General features: G+C 47.5%; 1 protein-coding gene across 15 annotated transcripts in view; it reads left to right on the top strand.

Moving 5' to 3' along the window:
• The window catches only part of WDR37 (WD repeat domain 37), an 89,073-nt gene that overhangs the window by 7,837 nt on the left and 60,327 nt on the right, over positions 1 to 20,909 (top strand). For 9 of the 15 annotated variants that reach the window (XM_049101374.1, XM_049101373.1, XM_025445285.3 and 6 more), the window contains exons 2-9: positions 4,054 to 4,231; positions 6,775 to 6,871; positions 9,675 to 9,770; positions 10,139 to 10,203; positions 13,827 to 13,962; positions 15,463 to 15,534; positions 18,913 to 18,957; positions 20,833 to 20,909. In XM_049101374.1, coding sequence (XP_048957331.1) covers positions 4,094 to 4,231; positions 6,775 to 6,871; positions 9,675 to 9,770; positions 10,139 to 10,203; positions 13,827 to 13,962; positions 15,463 to 15,534; positions 18,913 to 18,957; positions 20,833 to 20,909 — 726 coding nt within the window. In that variant the 5' untranslated portion in view covers positions 4,054 to 4,093. Of the gene's footprint in view, positions 1 to 4,053; positions 4,232 to 4,660; positions 4,866 to 6,774; positions 6,872 to 9,199; positions 9,592 to 9,674; positions 9,771 to 10,138; positions 10,204 to 13,826; positions 13,963 to 15,462; positions 15,535 to 18,912; positions 18,958 to 20,832 lie in introns of those variants that run through there. The other 6 variants (XM_049101378.1, XM_049101377.1, XM_049101381.1 and 3 more) reach the window with 5 other exon arrangements.

Here is a 20,909-nt window from a genome sequence, read left to right as displayed (position 1 = left end):
AAGGCCACGTCGAGTACTGTAACAAGGGCCTCTCTTGCAGACAGGGTGGTGTGAGTAGAAGGCAAGGGAGAGTTTGGACTCTCAGGGAACCCAGCACTTCGAGGAGTAGCTCCACCCAGGGTCAGCGGAGGCCGAGCGGAGAACCCTGCCTTCCGTCTCCACCTTTGCAGACACCTGGCTGACATAAGAAATTTCTGTGGCCTGCTATATTAGAAGATTTAAATCAGATTCCAAGTCTGATAATATGAAATCCAAAATGTTGAGGCTGCAGTTGAGAATTACATGTCATAGGAAGAACTGGGAAAATTTCAACCTGAATGAGAAACGACAACTGACAGTAACACAGAGATGTCGCAGATGTTAGTATGATTGGACAGGAATTTTAAGACAGCCGTCATGAAGATGTGTCAGTGTGTAGTTAGTGATGCTTGGAACCCATGGAAAAACAAAATCTGAGGAAGAAAACACAGGATATAAAGAAACAAATGAAAATTTAGAACTGAAAAATGTAATTGAAGGAAAAAACCCAGTAATGGCTGAACAGCAGAAAGGAGAAGACAGAGGAAAGATTAAAGAGATAGAAACTGCCCAGTTTGAACGACAGAGAGAAAATAACTGGAAGAAAGTGAACAGACCGTCAGGGACCGGTGGAACTTTGACAAAAGACCTATCATTCTTAAAAAAAAAAAAGGCCTATCATTCTTGTTATGATCCCAGAAAGAGAGAAAGACAGTGGGGCTGAAAACGTATTTGAAGAAATATACTGGCTGAATATTTCCTAAATTTAGCAAGTCATAAACCTATTGAATCAAGCTTAGTGAAACCCAGATAAGATAAACTCAAATCCTTTCTAAGACCCATCGAATTCAAGCTTCTGAGATTTAAAGACAAAAAGCAGTGAGAGAGATGTAAGTTTACCAGTAGTGGGAAAGCAATTGGAGTAGATTTCTCATCAGTGGCCATAGACGCTGTAAGGAAGTGGCATATTTTTCAAGTGCTGAAGGAAAAGAACCGTCAACTCAGAATTCTGGATCAAGTGAAAACATCTTTCATGTGATCTGTCACCAGCCGACCCACCCTAAGATAATAACTAGAGGAAGTTCTCTGAACAGAGCGGAAATGACGTAAAGCAATGTGGGGACACCAGGAAGGAAGAACAGACAATGGAAAGAGCAAACACTGGTAAATTCAGGAGACGCTCCTTTCATATTTGAAGGTTGAAGCATAGCTCTTGATGTTCTCGGTGGAGGTGGTGTTTTCACTTGACTGTCGCAAGTGGGGGAGTGTAAGGGGATGGGAAGGAAAGGTTTCTGTATGTTACCATGAACTGGTAAAATGTTGATCGTCAGTAGCCTGTGATAGTTGTGAAAATATACCTAGAGCAATCACTAAAGAAAGTCATACAGAAGAGGTAAACTCAGAAACTATACCATAAATCAAAATGAAATTCTAAAAAATGTTTAAATAACCCATAGGAAGAAGGCAGAAGAAAAAAAAAGAACGGAGATGGACTTATATACTAGGAACGAGTGGCATTTATTCTGTGCGTGCAAATTTGGATTAGCATTTGAAAATCATCAGTGTAATTGATCTGTTAAGAGGCTAAAGAAAAGCCTTACCATTAAGTGATGCACACACAAAAAAAAATGACAAAATTCAGCATGTAATTGTGAGACTCCGGAGGGGAGCCTTCTCATCTCAGTAGACCGAATCTACAGTTAATATACAGCTAGTATCATACTTAATGGTCAAAAACAGTTTTTTTTTTTTTTCCTTGAGGTCAAAACAAAATAAGTGTTGTCACTATTTACAACATAGAACTGGAATTTCTAGCCGATCAATAAGGATTAGAAAGGAAGAAAAACTGTCCTTTTTTTCAGATGACATAATAGTCTACTTAAAAAAATGCCAAAGTATCTATAAGAAATCTCCTAGAACTAAGGAGTTCAACAAAGTAGGATACTACTAATTAACCTGAAATGGAATTAAAAATACAGTTTTATTTAAAATTATTCAGAAAATAAAAATTCAGACTTGAGTGTAAATTTGAAAGGACATATGTAGGACTCCTTTGTGGAAATCTACAAAACTGAGGGAAGAAAAGATGATCTCAATAAATGAGTCATATACCATATTCATAGATCGGAAGGCTCAACATGATAAAGATAATACTTCTCTCCAAATTGATGAATAGACTAAACAATTCCTGTTAAAATTCCATGAAGATTTTTGTAGATTTGGGAAAGATTATTCCAAATTTATATGGAAAGGCAAAGGAACTAGAAGAGCTAACACAATTTTGAAAAAGATTTAAGTGATAGGAATCACTAAATGGTTTCAAGATAGCACAGTCATCGGGACTATGAATGGCAGGGGTGCCTGGCTGGCTCAGTAGGAAGAGCCTCTGGCTCTGGATCTTGGGGTGGTGAGTTTGAGCCCCATATTGAGTGTAGAGACCAAATAAAGCTTGAAAAGTACTGTGTTGTTTGTAGAGAAATAGATAACATAGATCAGGTGAACAGAATAGAGAACTGAGAAATAATCCCACGTAACTATAGCCAACTGATTTTTGATCAAGATGCCAAAGTTTCTCAACACATTGTAGGGTGGATAGTTTTCAACATGTGCTAGAATAATTGGATATTATCAGCAAAGAATGAAATAAGAAAACCCAAAACAAAGATACTCTTCGATCTAAACTTCACAGCTTGATGCAAGTATGAGCCCAGAGGAGCTTGTAAATTTAAATATTGTGTACTAAAATTTAAAGAAGAAAACAATTTTTAAAAAAAAAAAAAAAAAAAAAAAAAGAAAACAATTTTTTAGGAGCTAGGATTGATAAAAAGTTCTTAGACATGACTCTAGAAGTATGATCCATAGGAGGAAGATAATTGATCAGTGGGATTTCATCAGAATTTGAAAGTTTTGCTTTGGAAAAAAACCCCTTTAGGATAAAAGACAAGTTACATACCAGCGGAAACTTGGCAACCCGCACACCTGACGTGTAATTCATGAGGGAAAAATGGAGAACTCTCAAATCTAGATAGTAAAAACCCAATGTCCTATTAGAAAATGGGCAAAAGGTGAGGGGAAACATTTTACTGTGAAGGGTATTTAGACTGCAGATAAGTGTACAGAAAGATGTGGGGTATGAGCAGCCCCCGGGGGAGTGTGCGTGCCACACGTGAAGACCGTGTGAAAATACGGTCCGGGCCGCTGAAAATACTCCTCTGCCTGTCCGGGCCGCTGAAAATCAGCATAGTGAACGTAGCAAATAAGACTGGAGAACAGGATCCTCCTACATCGATGATGGGACTAGAAGAGATTAGAGCTGCTTTGGAGAATATTTTGGTGGTTTGTGTTTTTCACATTGCCTAGAGTATTTGAGGCACAGTGGACTAAATAAATCATTAAAAGTGATTTCACTTGTTTTTACCTTTTTTTTTTTTTTTTAATGTGGCTACTAGAAAATTTGCCGTTGTGTGTGTGGTTTGTATTGCATTTCTCTTGGACAGCATTGCTGTGAGGCTAGGACATGTGATTAGACTCTGTTCTCTCTGGGGAGGAGGCCAAGGCTGGGAAGGTTAGTTAATGGAAAACTGTATTTTAAGCCCTTCTATGCTAGTTGATTTTTTTCAAAACTTGTTAACAAAATTTAATAAAAAATGACTTCTTTGACAAAGGCTGTGGTCTCTTTCTTAACAAAGATGTATTTTTAAAAATATTTATTTATTTATTTACTTATTTACTTATTTATGGAAGACAGAGGTGGAGACACAGGCAGAGGGAGAAGCAGGCTGCCTGTTGGGAGCCCAGTGCGGGACTCAATCCTGGGAATCCCAGGATCACGCCCTGGGCCGGAGGCAGGTGCTCAACCACTGAGCCACCCAGTCCCTCTGTCTTACCAAACATTAATTTGTCACATTCTAAATGACATAGTAAATACAGCCACAGTAAAGGCGATTGGAATTTAAAGTACAAATTGTTGACCATTTTTTCCTTCATTTTAGTTTGCCATATCTGAAATCAAGTACTTGTTTTCCTGTTGTTTAGCTTATTGCAGGAGGGAGCAGGACATCACCTTCTAGAAGTAATGCCCACAGAAAGCGGGACTTGCTCTGCTGCTCGCCAAGCAAAACAGAAACGCAAATCTCACAGCCTTTCCATAAGAAGAACTAACAGCTCCGAGCAAGAGAGGACAGCTCTACCCAGAGAAATGTTGGAAGGACAGGTGAGTTTGTGCTGATTGTGTCTGTGATGTTCTAGAAATAGCCAAATACATAGAGGTCTCCAAAGTAGAGAAAAAGAGTGGGTTACCAAAACAAAACAATCCCCTCTTCCCTTAATAACCCATTCAAACAACTATCAGATATAACACCTACACAGAGACACATGTGGCTAGTGTGACTGAGAGATTTTTAAGTTTGTAATTTATGTTTACATTTAAATAGCCACATGTGGCTGCTGGCCACCATATTGGACCGTGCAGGTAAGTAGCCTAGGATACTTTTTTTGTTAGGTTTCTAGTGGTGAAAGTCCCGCACCCTCCTTTGCTAGCATCTTCTGGAGTTAGCTGCCATTTGAGGTAAATGTGTCTTTGCATGGCCTTGTGAATGCCCCTCCTCCATTGTGATGTAAGATAGTGGGTGATGGCGTCAGGGTAACCCTTGTGGAGGTCATGTAGAGTCCTGCAAGCTGAGCAGCCTGGCTACCACGCCGCTCGGAGGGTCCTCGTCTTTGTGTCGTTGGCATTCCCTCGACGGGGCCGCCTTGTTGAGGAGTTCCCTGGATGGCTGGGGTGAGGTGCTCTGTCTGGCTCAGCAGGAAGACAGTAGCAGTGGTGTCTGTTGCCAGCAGTTGGCATGGTAGGTGAGGTGGAGGGGTCTGAGATGCGTGGCCCATGACCAGTGGATTCGAGTTAAACAGCAGCCCAGCGCTTTCTAGACAAGGTTACGGTCATTTGTTGGGGAGCGGTGCCCTCCCACATGAAGATAGTGTGAATGAGCCATGGTGGTGGTTCACGCTTCCTAGGTTCACAGATGTGCATGCTCAGTGTGGGGGCGCGAAGCCTGTGGCTGCAGAGTGCTGCTGAATCTGTGCACGTTGTGCACACAGGCCTCCTGCATCCAGGATGTGCTGATGGGATCAGGTGTGGGTTTAAAAGCTTTGCCGAGTCACTGGCTTTTGTGCCCTGAGTTTTTTTCCTGAAGTGGTACCCAGAGCTCAGCACTTCTCCGTAGGGTCTGTGCAATGGGACGGCCCCAGCAGCCTGGCCCGGAGTGCGCTCATGTGGCTCCACGTGCCTCTTGGAACAGGTCTCGTCTCCCTGCGCATCCCGCTTCCTGATTGTCAGGTGAGGTTCGTGTGGACGTCCCAGTTCTGTCTCTGGTTACGATGACCGTCTGCATTTACTGCTCGATGAATGTCATAGTTCAGTGCTATGACTAACAGGATCTAAAACACTGTGGGCATAGGTGAGTAGGAATTAATACACTGAGGAGATTTGGCCTCGCTGTAGGGTGCAGACAGGCTTCTCTCCGGGTGCCCTGGTGAGAGGGACTTCTGGACGAGGGTGCAGGAGGAGCATGGTGCAGAGAGGGAACGGAATATGCATAGGCCCCGAGGCAAGGTGGGGAGCGCGGTAAGTGTTCACGGTGATGGTCTGTTTTACTTTTCACTGTTCCTTCAAGTTCTCTCTCTTTTCATATTTTTCGTTGGCCCTTTAGAGGGGTGCTGATGGAGGCTGTGTTACCATTCTGGCAGGTTTTAGGTTTTGAACATGTGACTTCATAAACAGTTTTAACTAGTTTGTCAAATTTACTTGTACATCATGTTATTTGAAAACATTGCTGAAATACATAGGCCATTAGAGGTCATTTTGCTTCAAATTTTTGTCTTCTTGGAACTTAATCAGGAAGTTGAATACACATTGTATGTCTTTTTATTTGCAATTCATTAAATTCTACTTGAAAATACTCGTAAGTGTGGAAGGCACACAAAGGAGGGCCCAGGCCTTGCCCTCTGGAGATGGGAGCAGAGTGTGCACTCTCCCATCTCCCCATCTCCGGCAGCGTCCAGGAAGTACGTGCGTGTGAGCTCAGGTGGTGCCGAGGACACCGCCCACCCCTTTGTACCTAGAAGTTCGGCAGAGATGTAGCTTCTGCTCACGGGCTTCCCGTGAGTGTGGACGCAGCTGCAGGTGTACAGACACGTGGAGAGGCAGGCACGCAGAGTGTGGTGCTGCTGGGCATGGAACAGTCCGGTTTTGTCGAGCTTACACGTTTTGCTCTTCCAGGTCAGATTTCTCGTGTTTCCCTCTTCCCTACTCTTGTAGGTATTAAGTGTAGTTGCGGGAAGTGTCCAGTACTTTTGCCTGAAGCACACTAGTTGAGAGAACTTTGAAAGCACTTCTATTAGCATATAGTTCATTAAAACTGATTTATTATATTGTATGGTAGAACTTAAAGGCTGCGAATAATAACACTTCATTTATGGGAACTGTTTTCCTTCTCTACAGATTTGGAAGTTTTTGAATAAGGTAGGCTTATTCCTTGCCGTGTTAAAGGAGAAATGTTCCTTTGAACAAGTGCCTGTTCTTGAATCCTGTACTCTGCTGGGTGGCCTCTTATATCGCTGGATCGTAGTTTCGTCTATCTGTAGAGATGTGAAAATAAGTTCTTTAAACATTTTACGTGTAAGAAATGAGAATTTAAGACATGACAATTGACTTTGGAAGAGTTTCTTCTTCATTTTGAACAGAATCTTCCTTTTCAGGATTCTAAGCTGCCTTCCTCGGTTCGCAGTACACTTCTGGAACTGTTTGGTCAAATAGAGAGAGAGTTTGAAAACCTTTATATTGAAAACTTAGAATGTGAGTATTTCCTGTGTTAATAAACTTCTATACAGTTTTTGGGTAGACCTTCACCACTGTGTCTGCTCCTACTCAGTATCATGTGTAGTGACGTAGAATCCCACAGACTTAGTGACTTCAGGCTCAGTAGTCAGAAGCCTGGCGTGGCTCTGTCACCACACTAAAACCCAGTGTCGGGGTGCTGTGCTCCTGGAGCTGTGAGGGGGAGCCCATCTCCGGCTTGTGTGCCATGTGGCGGGTTGCAGTTCCCTGCAGTGTGGGGACGGCGGTGGCCGTCTCCCTGTTGGCACTCCTGGCATCTCGAGCCTGACTCGCTCTTCGCCTCGAAGTCTTTCGACTCCACCTTCACAGCTGTCAGTGGCTGGAGTCCTCCTAGCACGTCCCAGGGCCATTCCTCGGATGGGAGGGGAGATGCGTCACCGGGTCATGCAGGGTGACCTCCCCATCAGAAGTCCTCCCCTTCATTGCACCTGCAGGGCCCCTTCAGCATGGAAGCAATGTGCCCACAGGTTACTTTTGGGTTGGGTACTATTGTGCCAGCCTCACTTGGCCACATTGCGATTTTATGAAAAATAAATGCATCTCATAACCACTCCTACACAAAGTACACTGTATATTGAGAATTTCCTGAATGTATTATCTGTTTGACTTATTAAAGGTAAATCAAAAGAATTTTTTAATTAGCTTATTAGCTGTGTTTTTTCTTTTGAAATTTTATTTTAGAAGGAATGCCTGCCTTTGCTTAAAGAATCAAGCAGCATAGGGGCTCCTGGCCAGCTCAGTTGGCTCTTGATATTGGGGTTGTGAGTTCGAGCCCCACATTGGGTGTAGAGATAACTTGCAAAAAAAGAAAAAGAAGCAATATAAGAAGATAATTACCATTATTACCCTTGCCTGTCGACCTATTCCATTCTGCAAAGGAAAACATTTTCTGCATTTTTTTGCTTTTAGTTCTTGTGATTATTTTTGTAAACGTAGTTCACTTTTAACTTGTCAGCTTTAGGCCATGTGCACTCAAGCTTCCCTGTGGAACATCAGGAAACAAACCTGTCCTGTACCTACTCACTGTTCCATGACTTCACAGTGCTAATTATTTTTGTAAGGTGTGTGTTGATAAAATCTATACTATGCAAATGTAACTATAATCTGCTCTTCATGCTTTCTACCATTATTTCAGAATTGAGTAGTAGTAAACAGCATTTGCATTAAAATAATTTTTGCTCTAGAACTAAGTGATGTGATTGAATCTGTAGTGAAGAGAATGTAATCCCATGTCATTTAAACTCTGCTCTTGGACAATTTAGTGTTTTGTTTTTGGATTCTTATTTAAGTTCATCTTGGAAATTTATAGAGGGAGAAATTATTCAAAGTTTTTATGAAGTAAAAATTAGGTACCATGCACTGCTTCTGATTTTTTTTTTTTTTAAAGATTTTATTTATTCATGAGAGAGACCGAGAGAGAGAGGCAGAGACACAGGCAGAGGGAGAAGCAGGCTCCCTGCGGGGACCCTGATGCGGGACTCGATCCTGGGACTCCAGGATCACGCCCTGGGCCGAAGGCAGACGCCAAACTGCTGAGCCACCCAGGGATCCCCACTGCTTCTGATTTTTAAGGGTTTTTTTCTTTAAAGTATCAGTTGTAATGACCTAAGTGTTAGTGAGTGTCTGTTGTGATGTAAGGCCTTCTGTCTTATGAATTCATGCAGTTGAAGAAAAGAATAGGATTACAGGGGTGCCTGGGTGGCTCAGTCAGTTAAGTGTCCGACTTTTGATCTCGGCTCAGGTCTTGATCCTCAGGGTCATGAGTTCAAGCCCTGCCTTGTTCTTCATGTGGAGCATACTGAAAAAAAAAAAAAAAAAAAAAAAGAACAACTATAGGGTCACAAATGACTAATGCTAGAGGTACTTTGAGTTTATACAGTTTCATGCTGACTGGTTTTGATGGCGCCCCCATGGCCTGTGAGCGACAAGCAAGAGCGCTCAGGTGGATCAGCTCAGAGCCTTTGCCCTCAGCCTCTCCGTGGCCTGACCCAGCCCCTTCATCTCCCTGGAGCCCGAGGAGAGGGTGCCCGGTGCTGGGAGGTGGCATGGCGTAGTGGCAGGTGCACGGTCCTGGCGCGGGGGGATGTGTGGCCGCGTAATGGTCCTGCCACATTGCTGCCATGGCTGGGGTCTGTGGCCAGGTCCCTTCCCTGGGTGTTGCTCATCCCTGTGGGTGGACGAGGAGGCCTGTTCCGGAGGCCTTGGTGCCAGGAAGAGCCTCAGCTGAGTGTCTGCTGATTCTCTTCTTGATGACTAATGTCCTTCCTCTTCTTGCGCTGTGGCTCCGTGCTTCCTAGTTTCGTCTCCTCACTGTCCCTCAGTTGTTCGTCTGTTGTATAGGATCCTTGCTTGGTGCTCTGTGGTGCCACACAGCAGTGGCCGCGCTTTGTCATGGTGTGTGTTTACCCCAATTTCAGCGTCCTCAGCTGGACTCTACACATTTCACTAAATTTTGGACAGCCTCAGAAAACTGTCCATGTAGAGAGTAAAGTACAAAGGCCATGAGCTGGAGTGCAGTCCAGGAGCCATGCTCCAGAGCCCTGATAGCACAGTCCTCCCGCTGGGGGGGAGCGCGGGAGGGAGGGGGCTCCGAGTCTCTGACAGGCGTCTTGAGTTTTTTGAGAACTCTCTGAACTGTGATCTTGTGCCTCAGGGGCACGTTCATACCTGCATTAGAGGTACTTCTGTATTGACGTTCTTTTGTACTCAGGTTCCGGAAGTGCGTGCCTTACGTCTTTGAAAACCACTTTTTTATTCCCAGTGCGTAGGGAAATCGAGACTCTGAATGAACGCTTAGCAGCTGAAGGACAAGCCATCGATGGTGCGGAACTGAGTAAGGGCCAGCTCAAAACGAAAGGTGAGGGCGAGCGCGCCTGATGGGGTTGCCCCAGCCTCCCCCCCCGGGGCCTTCCCCCTGGGGTTGCCCTGCTCCCCGCCAGTGGGGGCGCGTGGGACTGAGCGCGGGCCGTGGACTGATTTGCTCGGTGCTGTCAGCAGTCCTGGGCAGGCCTGGGCGGAGAGGGGGGAGGAGGCCCTGGGGAGCCCAGCCTCTTGTTGCCGCAGTGCTGTGGCTGCCTCACCCGCACGGACAGACGCACCCTCGGCGTCCACCGTCCTCCCGTGCGGGATGAGAGCCGGAGTTGGCTGGCCCCGGCCTGCCCCGCTGAGGTCGGCCCGCCCGGCGGCTATGCGCGTATCCCGACTGTCACTTCTCTGTCTCTGCAGCCAGCCACAGCACCAGCCAGCTCTCTCAGAAACTGAAGACCACGTACAAGGCCTCCACCAGCAAGGTATGCCGGGCGCTGGCCCTCGGGCCGCTCCTGTGGTATTTGCGCTGCGCTGACGTGTACTTGAAGCTGCACATTTTCCAGTTAGAAATGTGTAACCGGCAAAGAGGAGCTTCTGGTGTGTAGAGACGCTGGGCTTTTGCAGGGAGTACTCTGGGTGTGCACACCGGCCTGCTGCTCCGCCCGGGTACTTGCTGACGGTCAAACGTGTTGTCATTTTTGAGGGAAGAGACATTTTGCATTGTTCTGTGGCTTGGGGCAGAGGCTCTGCGTGTGGAGAACGTGCTGCCGGGAAGCAGCGAAGATGCGCTTCTGAGCCACAGCCACGTTTTCCCGTTTAGCTGCCTCTTCTTTCTCATTTTCTAAGTATCCTATCTTCCTGAAGGTCTGTCTCCAGGGCTCATAGGGACACTTGTGATATTTTGGTTTTTAAAAAATTATCTTGTTCTGACCCTCTGAAAGTGGCAAGGATTTAATTATTTGGAAACAAGTTTACCTGTGAGGAGGGAGTTCTGCATTAAGGTAATATTTTGCAGTAACTTTGTGTGCATTTTTACTTTGGAGTGTTTTGAATATACAAAAGATAAATTAATTCATGACCGTAACAAATGGACGTTCCTTTTGCTAAACCTGAGGGAAAAGTTGAAATTTGTGGTGAGTGTGCTGTGGCAGTGTAAGTAGTTCTTGGTAACGTCCTGCGTTTCCCATTGTTTTCCTTGGGCTTGGAGTTACTGAGCAGGACATCCACGATGAGGTTAACTGCAGTCAATAGAGCACATGCGGTCCTACGGCTGCTTCTGTTGATTTGAAAATTTTTAGTACTTCTTCGTTATTAAAATATGAATGTAGATTGCATTTTCTAATACGAATGTAGATTACATTTTCTTGTGTTTCCTTTGATAACTCTAGAGTAACAGTGCTTAATTAAAAAATTTATTATGTATTTAGCTTATATTTAAGTTTTTAGATGTATTAACATTAAACTTTTATTCAAAACGTGTTGTAAGATTATGTTCTTCGTCATCTGACCTCGGTATGTTATTTTGAAGTATATTGTTCATTCCACTGGGTACAGCTTATTTATACAATGTACAGTGTTAGAATTTGGGGACCTTTAGGGTATTGCTGAAGTAGAAGATGCAAGGAGTGTGTAAAGTTATCCCTTATTGGCATTAGTGAAAACCAAGATTTGGGCCAAGGGAAGGATACAAACTAGAATACTGTGCTTTTAAAAAAAATGTATTACAATATATTTAAAGCCCCAGTCATTTTAGATCTTTCAAATTAATGTCCATGTATAAGAAACATGCTATTACTGATCTTTATTGTGCGCAGAAAGGAATAATATTGTGAGATGTTGTCTAAAACTTGAGGAAGGACTCTGATACCAGAGTCTGACCCATGGACTCTGATCCATGCTGCAGCGTGTGTTCTTGGTGGTAGCACGAGGCGGGAGCGCACTTAAAGGCAGCAGTACTTGCTTCCTGACTCAGCCCTGACGACGAGCAGTGTGCTCGGTGCTTGGTGCTCCCACGTGCGCTCAGCGGACCAGAAGAGGCCTGCCTTCCTGGGCACCTGAGGACGGGCCGCTCGTGTCTGCCGGGAGGAAGGTGTGCCCGTCTAAGTGGCAGTTGCTGTAGAGAAACTTCCGGAATGTACATACATGTTTTTATTTTTATTTATTTATTTACTTTTAAAGATTTTATTTATTTATTCATGAGAGACAACAGAGAGAGGCAGAGACACAGGCAGAGGGAGAAGCAGGCTCCATGAAGGGAGCCCGACGCAGGACTCGATCCCAGGACCCTGGGATCTTGACCTGGGCCAAAGGCAGACGCCCAACTGCTGAGCCCCCCAGGCGTCCCTCATACACGTTTTTATAAAGATAACTCACTCTCACTGTGAAAAAGCCCTTCCAGTTTTGTTGAAGTGCTTTAGGTTGTATCTTAATTAAAACAATAACTAGGACGACAGGTGAAAGCATCACTTTGTCACTTCATTCTGCTTTTCTGTCATGAACATTCACTCTGAGTGATTCAGTCTTTGTGGAGCCTCTGCTGTCTTGAGGGAGTCAGGATTTTTAAGAACAAAGAAGCGTAGTGAGCGTTTGGAAGCAACACATGAAGTGATTTGTTACAACATTAATGAATTGCATATTGTCTGCTTCCAAAATCCCACCAGACTCGGGGTTGGCATGAGTGTTGAGTGGTGACGTTCTGTTGTTCCTGCGTGCGTGGGGTTGGTGAGGAGTGTGGCTGCAGTGGCTCATGTCTCCGGACAGCCACGTCTGTGTGAGAAAGGGCAGGAGGCTTCAGACTTACGTGAGGCGGGCTCCGCACCTTCTCGGGCTCCATTCTCTCCCGTGTTTCGTTATTGAACGTCCTGGTGGCACCTTACACCAGCAGAGAACTTGTCCTGTGTGGTGGGGTCAAGTGTCACTAGTTTAGATGCGATAGGAGCTTTCGGAAGGAAAAAGAAGATGATGGGTTTGCGTTTGAGCGAGTCCTTTTATAAAATTCAAACCGAGTCAGACGAATTTCTGCCGAAAGAGTCCGTCTTCATTACACATGTTGTATTAGTTCTCCTCGGCTTCAGAGGACAGTTGGATTGTTCACACCCAAGTTGATGTAACAGTGGATCGTGTTGTAATGTCTTTATCCTAAGAATGAATTTAGACTGATTTTCTGGGCTTTGTTAAATCAGTGTTCAAAATAGCTGTTTAATACCACAAAGTTGTCTTTTTCACTTGATTTTATAGTTTCATTATTCTGATTAATCTTTTATTCTGATTTGCTTAAACGCTGAAAAGCCATTCCGTCTGAGAACAGTTTAAAAACCAAACTCTGAAGAGTTGTGTTTCATTATTTCCTTTCTCATGCACTTTCTATTTTTCCTTGTAAGAGAAAGTAAGATTTGTTTGCTGTGTGTATCATACGAGACCATTGTCACTCTCGTGTGTACCTTTGTGGTTCTCCTGTCTGTTCCCGTCGGACTGTGAGCTGCCCGGGGCTGGGGCCGCTGTTGCTCCACGTGCATCTCCTAGAGCAGTGCCGGCCCCAAGCACGCGCTCAATAAACAGTATTGGACAAACCTTGTCTGTTAGAAGTGTCGTCTTTGGATTCCTCCCCACCTTGGGCTCTTTTCCTCCTGATAATATGTGGTTGGTGTAAATTACTAAAAATGGGGAAAAAATAAAATTCCCCAATAATTCAAGCAATTTTAAGGGTGTGGGTATACCTTCCCGACTTTCATGTCCTGGCAGCTCTTTAAAAAAAAAAAAAAAAAAAAAAAGAATCTGGAAATTTGGCTGATGGTTTGGATTTGTAGAAGAGCCTTGCAGCGTGTAAACAGAACCTTCTCTTCTCCGTGGGAGGACACACGTGATTCGCCAGGGGTGTCAGGGTCTTCCGAGGCCTTAGGATGGCCTTCGTTCTTTGTGACACCCAGCTGGAGGGATGCTGCTGCTTACACTTACGGTGTGTTCCCTTAATGCTTGAAATAGCCCGTTCAGACGCTTACGCAGTTCAAGAGCTCTTACTCAGTTTTACCTTCTTTTTTTTTTTTTTTAACTTAAATGCATTTGGTCAGTAAATTGTCTATAATACTCCTTCCCGTCACGGTTTTAGATTGTCTCCAGCTTCAAGACCACCACGTCGAGGGCCGTGTGCCAGCTTGTGAAGGAATACATTGGCCACAGGGATGGCATCTGGGACGTCAGCGTGGCGAGGACACAGCCCGTGGTGCTGGGCACTGCGTCTGCTGGTGAGTCCGCAGCTACTCCCTCCACTTCGGGCACAATAGCCAGTGCAGACGCCTGACCTGCCCATGTTGGTGGCAGCGTTGGCTCTGGACGCGGGCAGGAGGCCGAGCAGTCATTGAAACCAAAGCACGTGGCCCTGCGTGCTCCGTGGGTGTCGCTGCAGTCCACTGGTGTGATGTCGTGTGTCGGCGTGAGCAGACACTGGCATTAGGTCAGAGTACTGTTCTCGGCAGCGTAAGGGAGAATGTCGTTTACACAGACCAGGTAGTTTTTTGATTGGCTTTCTTGTTACTCCCAGTTGAGTGCGTATCTGCTTGAATTGTGAGGCACGGCCGAGGGAGGGGCTGTGTGGTCTCGTTCTAGGATTTAAGTGGAAGCAGGACCCCTGGTAGCCCTGTTTGCCTGTGGGACTCCCAGGGCAGGCATCAGAAATCCTTTTTTTCTCGTTAAAGTAAAGATGGTTTTTTGAAAGCTATCCAAGGTGTATAACCTAATACTCTTTCAGATTAAAATTGCTAAAGTTAAAAATGGTGCTCACTTGTTGAAAATGACCTTTCTACCTTGTGAGAATTTACTAGGTTCTGCTTTTTATTTTTTAAGATTTTTGTTTATTTATTATTCATTTATTCATGAGAGACACAGAGAGAGGCAGAGACACAGGCAGAGGGAGAAGCAGGCTCCATGCAGGGAGCCCGACATGGGACTTGATCCAGGGACCCCGGGGTCATGACCTGAGCCGAAGGCAGATGCTCAACTGCTGAACCACCCAGGGATCCCTGGTTCTGCTTTTTAAAGAAGTAGAAAATGTTGCAGCAGTTAGAATCACGAAGAAAGTTCTCTTTCTTGTTTAAAATTGTATTTACACACGAGCATTTCACCATATTTGGAAATTACAAATAAATGAGAAAGAGTCCTTTTTTGGTCCCAGAATTTTTTTTCTTTAAAGATTTTGTTTATTTAACACACAGAGCCTGATGTGGGGTTTCGTCCCAGGACACTGGGATCATGGCCTGAGCTGAAGGCAGATGCTTCACCGACTGAGCCACCCAGGCACCCCTATCTCAGAAATCCTGTTTGGATCATTTGCATTTATTTCCCAGATTTTCATGTTATATGAGAAGAAAGGCCCAAAAGAATATTCTTATTTTAAATAATTCGTAACTGAATTTGGGTTTGCATTTCATTGTTCCGTGATACTCTGGAAAGTGTTAATTCAGCAAAACAACAGTCTTGTCCTGTAGGGACTCAGGCGAGATGCAGTCAGTGTGACAAGGCGCTGGGAGTCCCAAGTCCCTGGGACACCGTGTGTGTGTCGCTTCTATTTACTACTTCCCTGGCCTCAGTTGACAGGTCACCAACTTCTGTCTCCTCGGAAATGGTTTGATTAGTTAATTATATATTAGTGTAGAAGAGATGCTAGTGAAAATGTAACTTCTCCCTTTTATTGAAATGGCCATAAAGTTGGTGATGGGTCAGTTACTCTTGTTCTTTGGATCTTGCAGATCACACGGCTCTGCTGTGGAGTATAGAGACGGGGAGGTGCCTCGTCAAGTACTCGGGCCACGTGGGGTCAGGTGAGCAACCCTGAGCGTGCGGCGTCTTCTGATGGGAGGTGTGCTGATCTGGCTGCAGGGGGCAGGTGGGTCCGTGGTGGGTGGTCAGGGAGGTGCTGTGCCTGGAGCAGTGTGAGCCGCCCTGACCGCAGGTAGGACTTGGTGTGCGTTGCCTTTACCGTTGCCTAGAAAGCCCCAGGTCAGCGAGTTTGGAACTGAAATACATGTTTGTCAAAGGCCGAGTGTTCATTTCAGAGGTTCCTCTTCAGCCTGATGCGGCTTTGCGTGTAGTGGGGCCCTGAGGGGCTGCTGTCCTCGCTGGGCTTCCTGCCTGCATTTCCTGCTGCAGCAGGCGCAGCAGCTTTTCCTGCCCCCCTGAGTGCCCCCTGCGGGGGCCCCTTCCTGCATCTTGCACACTGCCCTCTGGGGGCCCTCTGCGCCAGCCTGTGTGCTGCCTCCCGGCTCCCTCTCCCCCCCGCACCACAGACAGGTCCAGGGGGTGCCTGGCTTCACCCCACAGCTTGGTGTGCCCCCACCTGCGGGCCTGGGTGAGCCCCCTTCGTGCAGCGGGGGCGTATCGGTTGTCCTGTTGGGGCTGTGAGCCACACCCCTCCGTCGGGGTCTCGTGTCCTTTCACACGGAGTCTCTTCTGGGGGCCGCGGAACGGCGCCTGGACAGGTGGAGGTGGTGCTCAAGTGAGCATGCGCTGCAGCCTTTGTCTCCTTGCCGCGTGTTTGTTCCTCGAAAGACCTGTATACGGTTAAACGTGTACATGTTGCCTACGAATGAAGCGGATGTTTGGCCGCCTGTAAAGTATGACTGCAGTTCCCTGCCTCCTTACTCCACTTGCCCAACACGGAGCCACTTTAACAGCTTCATGTATTCTGCTTTTTTCTTCCATTTTTCTGAATAGCCTGTTTTATTATCTCTGAATTTTTGAGCTTTAGACGAGTGATTCTTCCTGAGGCACCGAGGACCTGACCTGCTCCCTTGCCACATATGTCACCCTCCACTCTTGTCCTCGCCAAGTAGCTACAGCGTGACGCATTGTCAAACGGATACTCAGATTTATCTAATTAAGGCGATGTGTGTATTGTTCACAGCTGTCCACGTACGTGCTCTACTTGCCATTGCCTTTTTATTTGGCTGGTTTTTGTGTATCCCAGACTTATCCCTGTGCTCCACCCCTCGTGTGACATTCCTTGCCCGTGGCCAGACTCAGCGCAACATCTCTGTTCCCTAGTTGTCGCTCTTCTCCCTTCTTTGGAACCTCCCCTCCTGCTGGCAGCTTTGACCCCCAGCTCTTCCGGGGTGTCCTACACGTGTCCCTTCCACGTCCCTTCTGTGCCAGCACATGGCGTGCGGCGCCGCCCTGGGTTTGGTGAGGCCGGGTGACACGCAGTGGGACGTGTCTGGCCTTCCCTTCCTCTGCGGCCGCTGTCCTCCAGGGCACCGTGTGTGTGTCGCTTATGTCTTGGCTTTGGCTTTCCCCGCTGGAGGGTCCCTTAAACCTAAAGGGTGGAGTTCTGCCCCCCGGGATTTCTCATCCGTGTGACTCACTATAGGTGGTGCGACACGTGTCCGTCCTGGCTGGTTCCTCGCGTGCGGGTCTCCTGTGCACCTGCCCTCTGCCTCAAGGGTCCCATGCTGAGCTGCGCAGCTGCCCCTGCTGGAGCCACTGCGCCTACCTGGAGGCCTCCGTGCAGGAGCTTGTCCTTTCTCCGTGTGCTGTTCCTCTGACGTTTGTGTTAAAGTCAGCACACAAACCATGTACGGATCGGGTGTCTTCGAAGCTCCCTGTGGAGACCACGTGTCTGCTACCGGGCTGGCCCCTGGGAGTTGAGCTAGCTGCGTGTGGGGGCTGCCGCCAGTCTTTGATGAGGGTGCTTGCGGGGCTCCCTGTCCTCCCTCTCTGCATTAGCCACGATGTGCTGACTGGGGGGCGGCGTAGCTCCAGCCCGCCCACTGCCCGTGGCTCCTGAGCTTGCCTCCAGTCCTGCGCCTGTTCAGTGGCATTGTCCCTCGGTGAGATCTGTGCTAGGTGTCATGTATTATGCCGGTGTAAACAGTGCTAAACATAGCCAGCATGGCAGCTGCGAACAGTCATTAAGCGCCTGCTGTATGCCAGTTCTTGGCCGAGCACTCAGCACGTGTTCTTTCACGCATACCTCACGGGGCCTGTGAGAGAAGCTGTGTCTGTGCCCCGCGTCACCAGGAATGAGCTCCAGGTCACATAGACGTCAAGGTGCAAAGCGGCTGCTCATCTTACAGTTGCCTCTTGACACTGGGGCGTTACTCCACATGGCCGTTGGTAGTTTAGGCACAGCTGCCACTGGCTCTTCCCACAGTGATCTGTCGTCTAGAGTTAATAGGGTGTCTTCTAGCATTTCCAGTTCCTCAGAAAAATAGAATCCCAGTGACGTAGTTGGCTGAATCTTCCAGAAAGCCCTTGCTCCGGTTTGCTGAAACTCCTGTGTATTCTTTTGCACACCGTGCACATGCTCCCGTGTAGGTGTGAGGGCTGATGCCCGGCGTGCCCTGACCCAGTTCAGCTCTGTCGGGGTGACTGGGAGACAGGGTTGCCGGTTCCCCAGGATGAGCTCGCTGGGGGCAGGGAGGTCCCGGCGACCAGGCCCCCAGCCTCCGCATGCCCCCGGCCTCCGTGTGCCCTCAGCCTCTGTGTGCCCCTGGCTTCCCTTTGCGTGCCCCCCAGCCTCTGTGTCCCCTGGCCTCTGCCTGCCCCCCAGCCTCTGCGTGTCCCTGCTTCCGCGTGCCCCACAGCCTCCATGTGCCCCCGGCCGCCATGTGCCCCCCGGGCTCCGCGTGCCCCCAGCCTCCACCTGCCCCAGCCTCTGTGTGCTCCTGCTGCTGTCTTGCCCCTGCACTCCCTCCTCCGTCATGCAATCCAGTGCAGGAGCACCCCCTGGGAAGATGATGGGCAGATTACCACACCTGGAGGAGGACGCTGTCCGCTCTGATCCTGACCTGCTCCGAGCTGGCAGGGGCCTGCCTTCTTCGTTCCTGGGGGCTCCTTGAACAGGACAGGAGGAAGGGTGGGCTGTCACCCTGCGCCTGCTGTATTCCTTGTCCATATGTCGTCTAAATGTGGTTTCTGTTTCATCCTGAAGTATTTTAACTCTAGGTGATTTCTTTATCTATGAAAAGAAGTAGATTATTCGTATTCTTCTGTGTGGCCTGTACTTTGTCGACATGATAGTTTATATTCAGTTGTGTTTTTGTGTCTCTAGTCTCTTATGTGTTTATTCGTTGCCTAATTGAATGGATCTAATATTGAACTATTATAATTCTTTTAAAGTTTCGTTGTGATACATGCTGTAGTGGTGATAAGTATTTTAAACCTGTTTTTGTAATTTCTTTCTTTTTTTTTTTTTTTTGCAGTAAATTCTATAAAGTTTCATCCTTCAGAGCAGTTGGCTCTTACTGGTATGTTGATTTTTTTTTTTTTTCCTTTTTGAGCAAAGTTATTGATGATCTTGAAAGAGCTGCCTCTCACTGGTGCCTTACACAAAAGTCACAAGGTCATCAGTAGCTGTTTCATGTGAAACTTGAGAAATGGAGAAAGAAAAGCACATCGAGTAGAACTTTTTAAAACCATCATGGATTGTGAGTCAGATGAGCTCCTGTAAGAGTGCAGGTGACCCACCAGGAGGTCCTCTACGACACCCATCCTGGTTGCCCGCTTTCCTGCTCGCCCTGGGTGTTTCTCCGCCGAGGGCACTGGGTTCTCCGGAGCCCTGTCACTGCTGCTGAGTTCCTGCACACACCTGAAACCGAGAGGGGGAAAATAGTGGCCCAGGTCCTGGTGTTCTGCAGGGCCAGTGCTTTTACTCCTTTCTGAGTAGGGCTCCTGGGCTGTGGGAGTGTGGGTTTGCTACCATTTTATATAGTAGTTTTTAAAAACACTTTCATTGTTGGGCTGAGGAGTCTGAGATGCATAGTCTCCTGTGACTTTTGGGGACCCTGGCAGTGATCTTGAAGGTTAAATGGTTAAATGTTTGGAGACAGTGGAAGTCAGCAAGCTTTTTTGTGAAGGACCAGAAGTAAATGTTCTTATTTTTGAGGGCCACATGGTCTGTCACAAGTACTCCGCTCTGTGTTAGTGTGAGAGTGGCAGAGGTGGTGCCTGGGTGAGCAGCCATGGCTGTGGGCAGCCAGCCGTATCCTCACGGTGGATAGCAAAGCCTGCCTGGCTTTGGCCCGTGGGATAGAGGCTAGAGGATGAACATGGGGCTGATCCAGGTGCTTTTCCACGGGAGTAGAGTGTGGTAGGAAAGTCACTTTGGGAGCCCCCTGCATGAACAGGCCTCGACCACAGCTAGTTGATGCCTGAATGAGCAATTGGGGAATAAAGTAAGGGGGACTGTCCACCTTATGAAGTTGTTGGGTGTGTGACCGTGAAGAGGGAGACCAGTGACTAGCAGAGGTGGGGCAGGGAGGAGATGAAGACACTTGAGAAGAGCTGCTGGAAACTGAAGCAGAGCACATGGTGCTGGAGAGAGGCCTGTACGACGGGGGCTTGCATGAGGTTAGCCAGGGAGCTCCTGTGACAGCACAGGAAATGTGCACCACCCACACAGGCCGCTTTGGGGGACATCGGCGGCCATGGAGAGGAGTAGGATGCAGGTACCCGGTGAGGGTGAGTGCAGATGCCTGTCTGGCCTGTCCCTGGGCCGGTGTGTGCCCTCACTGCCCTGTCTTTCGGCCCCGTCTGAGCGGCACCTTGCACACTTGGCGGGGGCAGGTAAGGTCTCAGCACTCACCGGGGCCCGGCAGGTGGTGAGCCCATCCATATGGAACGGAGGGAACACACACTTGCACGGGAACGCCTCGGAACCCTCATGGTCAGAAGCTGCAGCGTAGCGTGTGATGGGTTACTAGAGTCCTGAGGTTAGATAGATGGTGGATAAAATGTAGGTGTAAATTTTGCTTGGCCCTTTGTAGCTTTTTACCCCAAAATGAAAGGGGGGATATATTTTTTTAAAGATTTTGTTTATTTTATTCATGAGAGACCAGAGAGACCGAGAGGGACAGGGACACAGGCAGAGGGAGAAGCAGGCTCCATGCAGGGAGCCCCATGTGGGACTCGATCCCAGGACCCCGGAGTAATGCCCTGGGCTGAAGGCAGGCCCTAAACCACTGAGCCACCCGGGCTGCCTGGGGGAATATTTTTAACCACTGTCTTAATCATACACTGAACCTCCTGTCAGTGGCTCAGGATCCCGGAGTGACAGAGCCTAGCAGAAAGCACATTTTACATGTGTGCACCTTGGGTAATTGTCCCCTCATTTCTGTCCTCAGCTTCTGGAGATCAGACCGCCCACATTTGGAGTTACGCTGTCCAGCTGCCGACACCCCAGCCCATTGCCGACACTACT

Source organism: Canis lupus, chromosome 2 (genome assembly GCF_003254725.2).
Source record: "Canis lupus dingo isolate Sandy chromosome 2, ASM325472v2, whole genome shotgun sequence".
Taxonomy (NCBI): domain Eukaryota; kingdom Metazoa; phylum Chordata; class Mammalia; order Carnivora; family Canidae; genus Canis; species Canis lupus.
The sequence above is the reverse complement of the archived record's forward strand: the minus strand, read 5'-3'. Positions and strand labels throughout refer to the sequence as shown.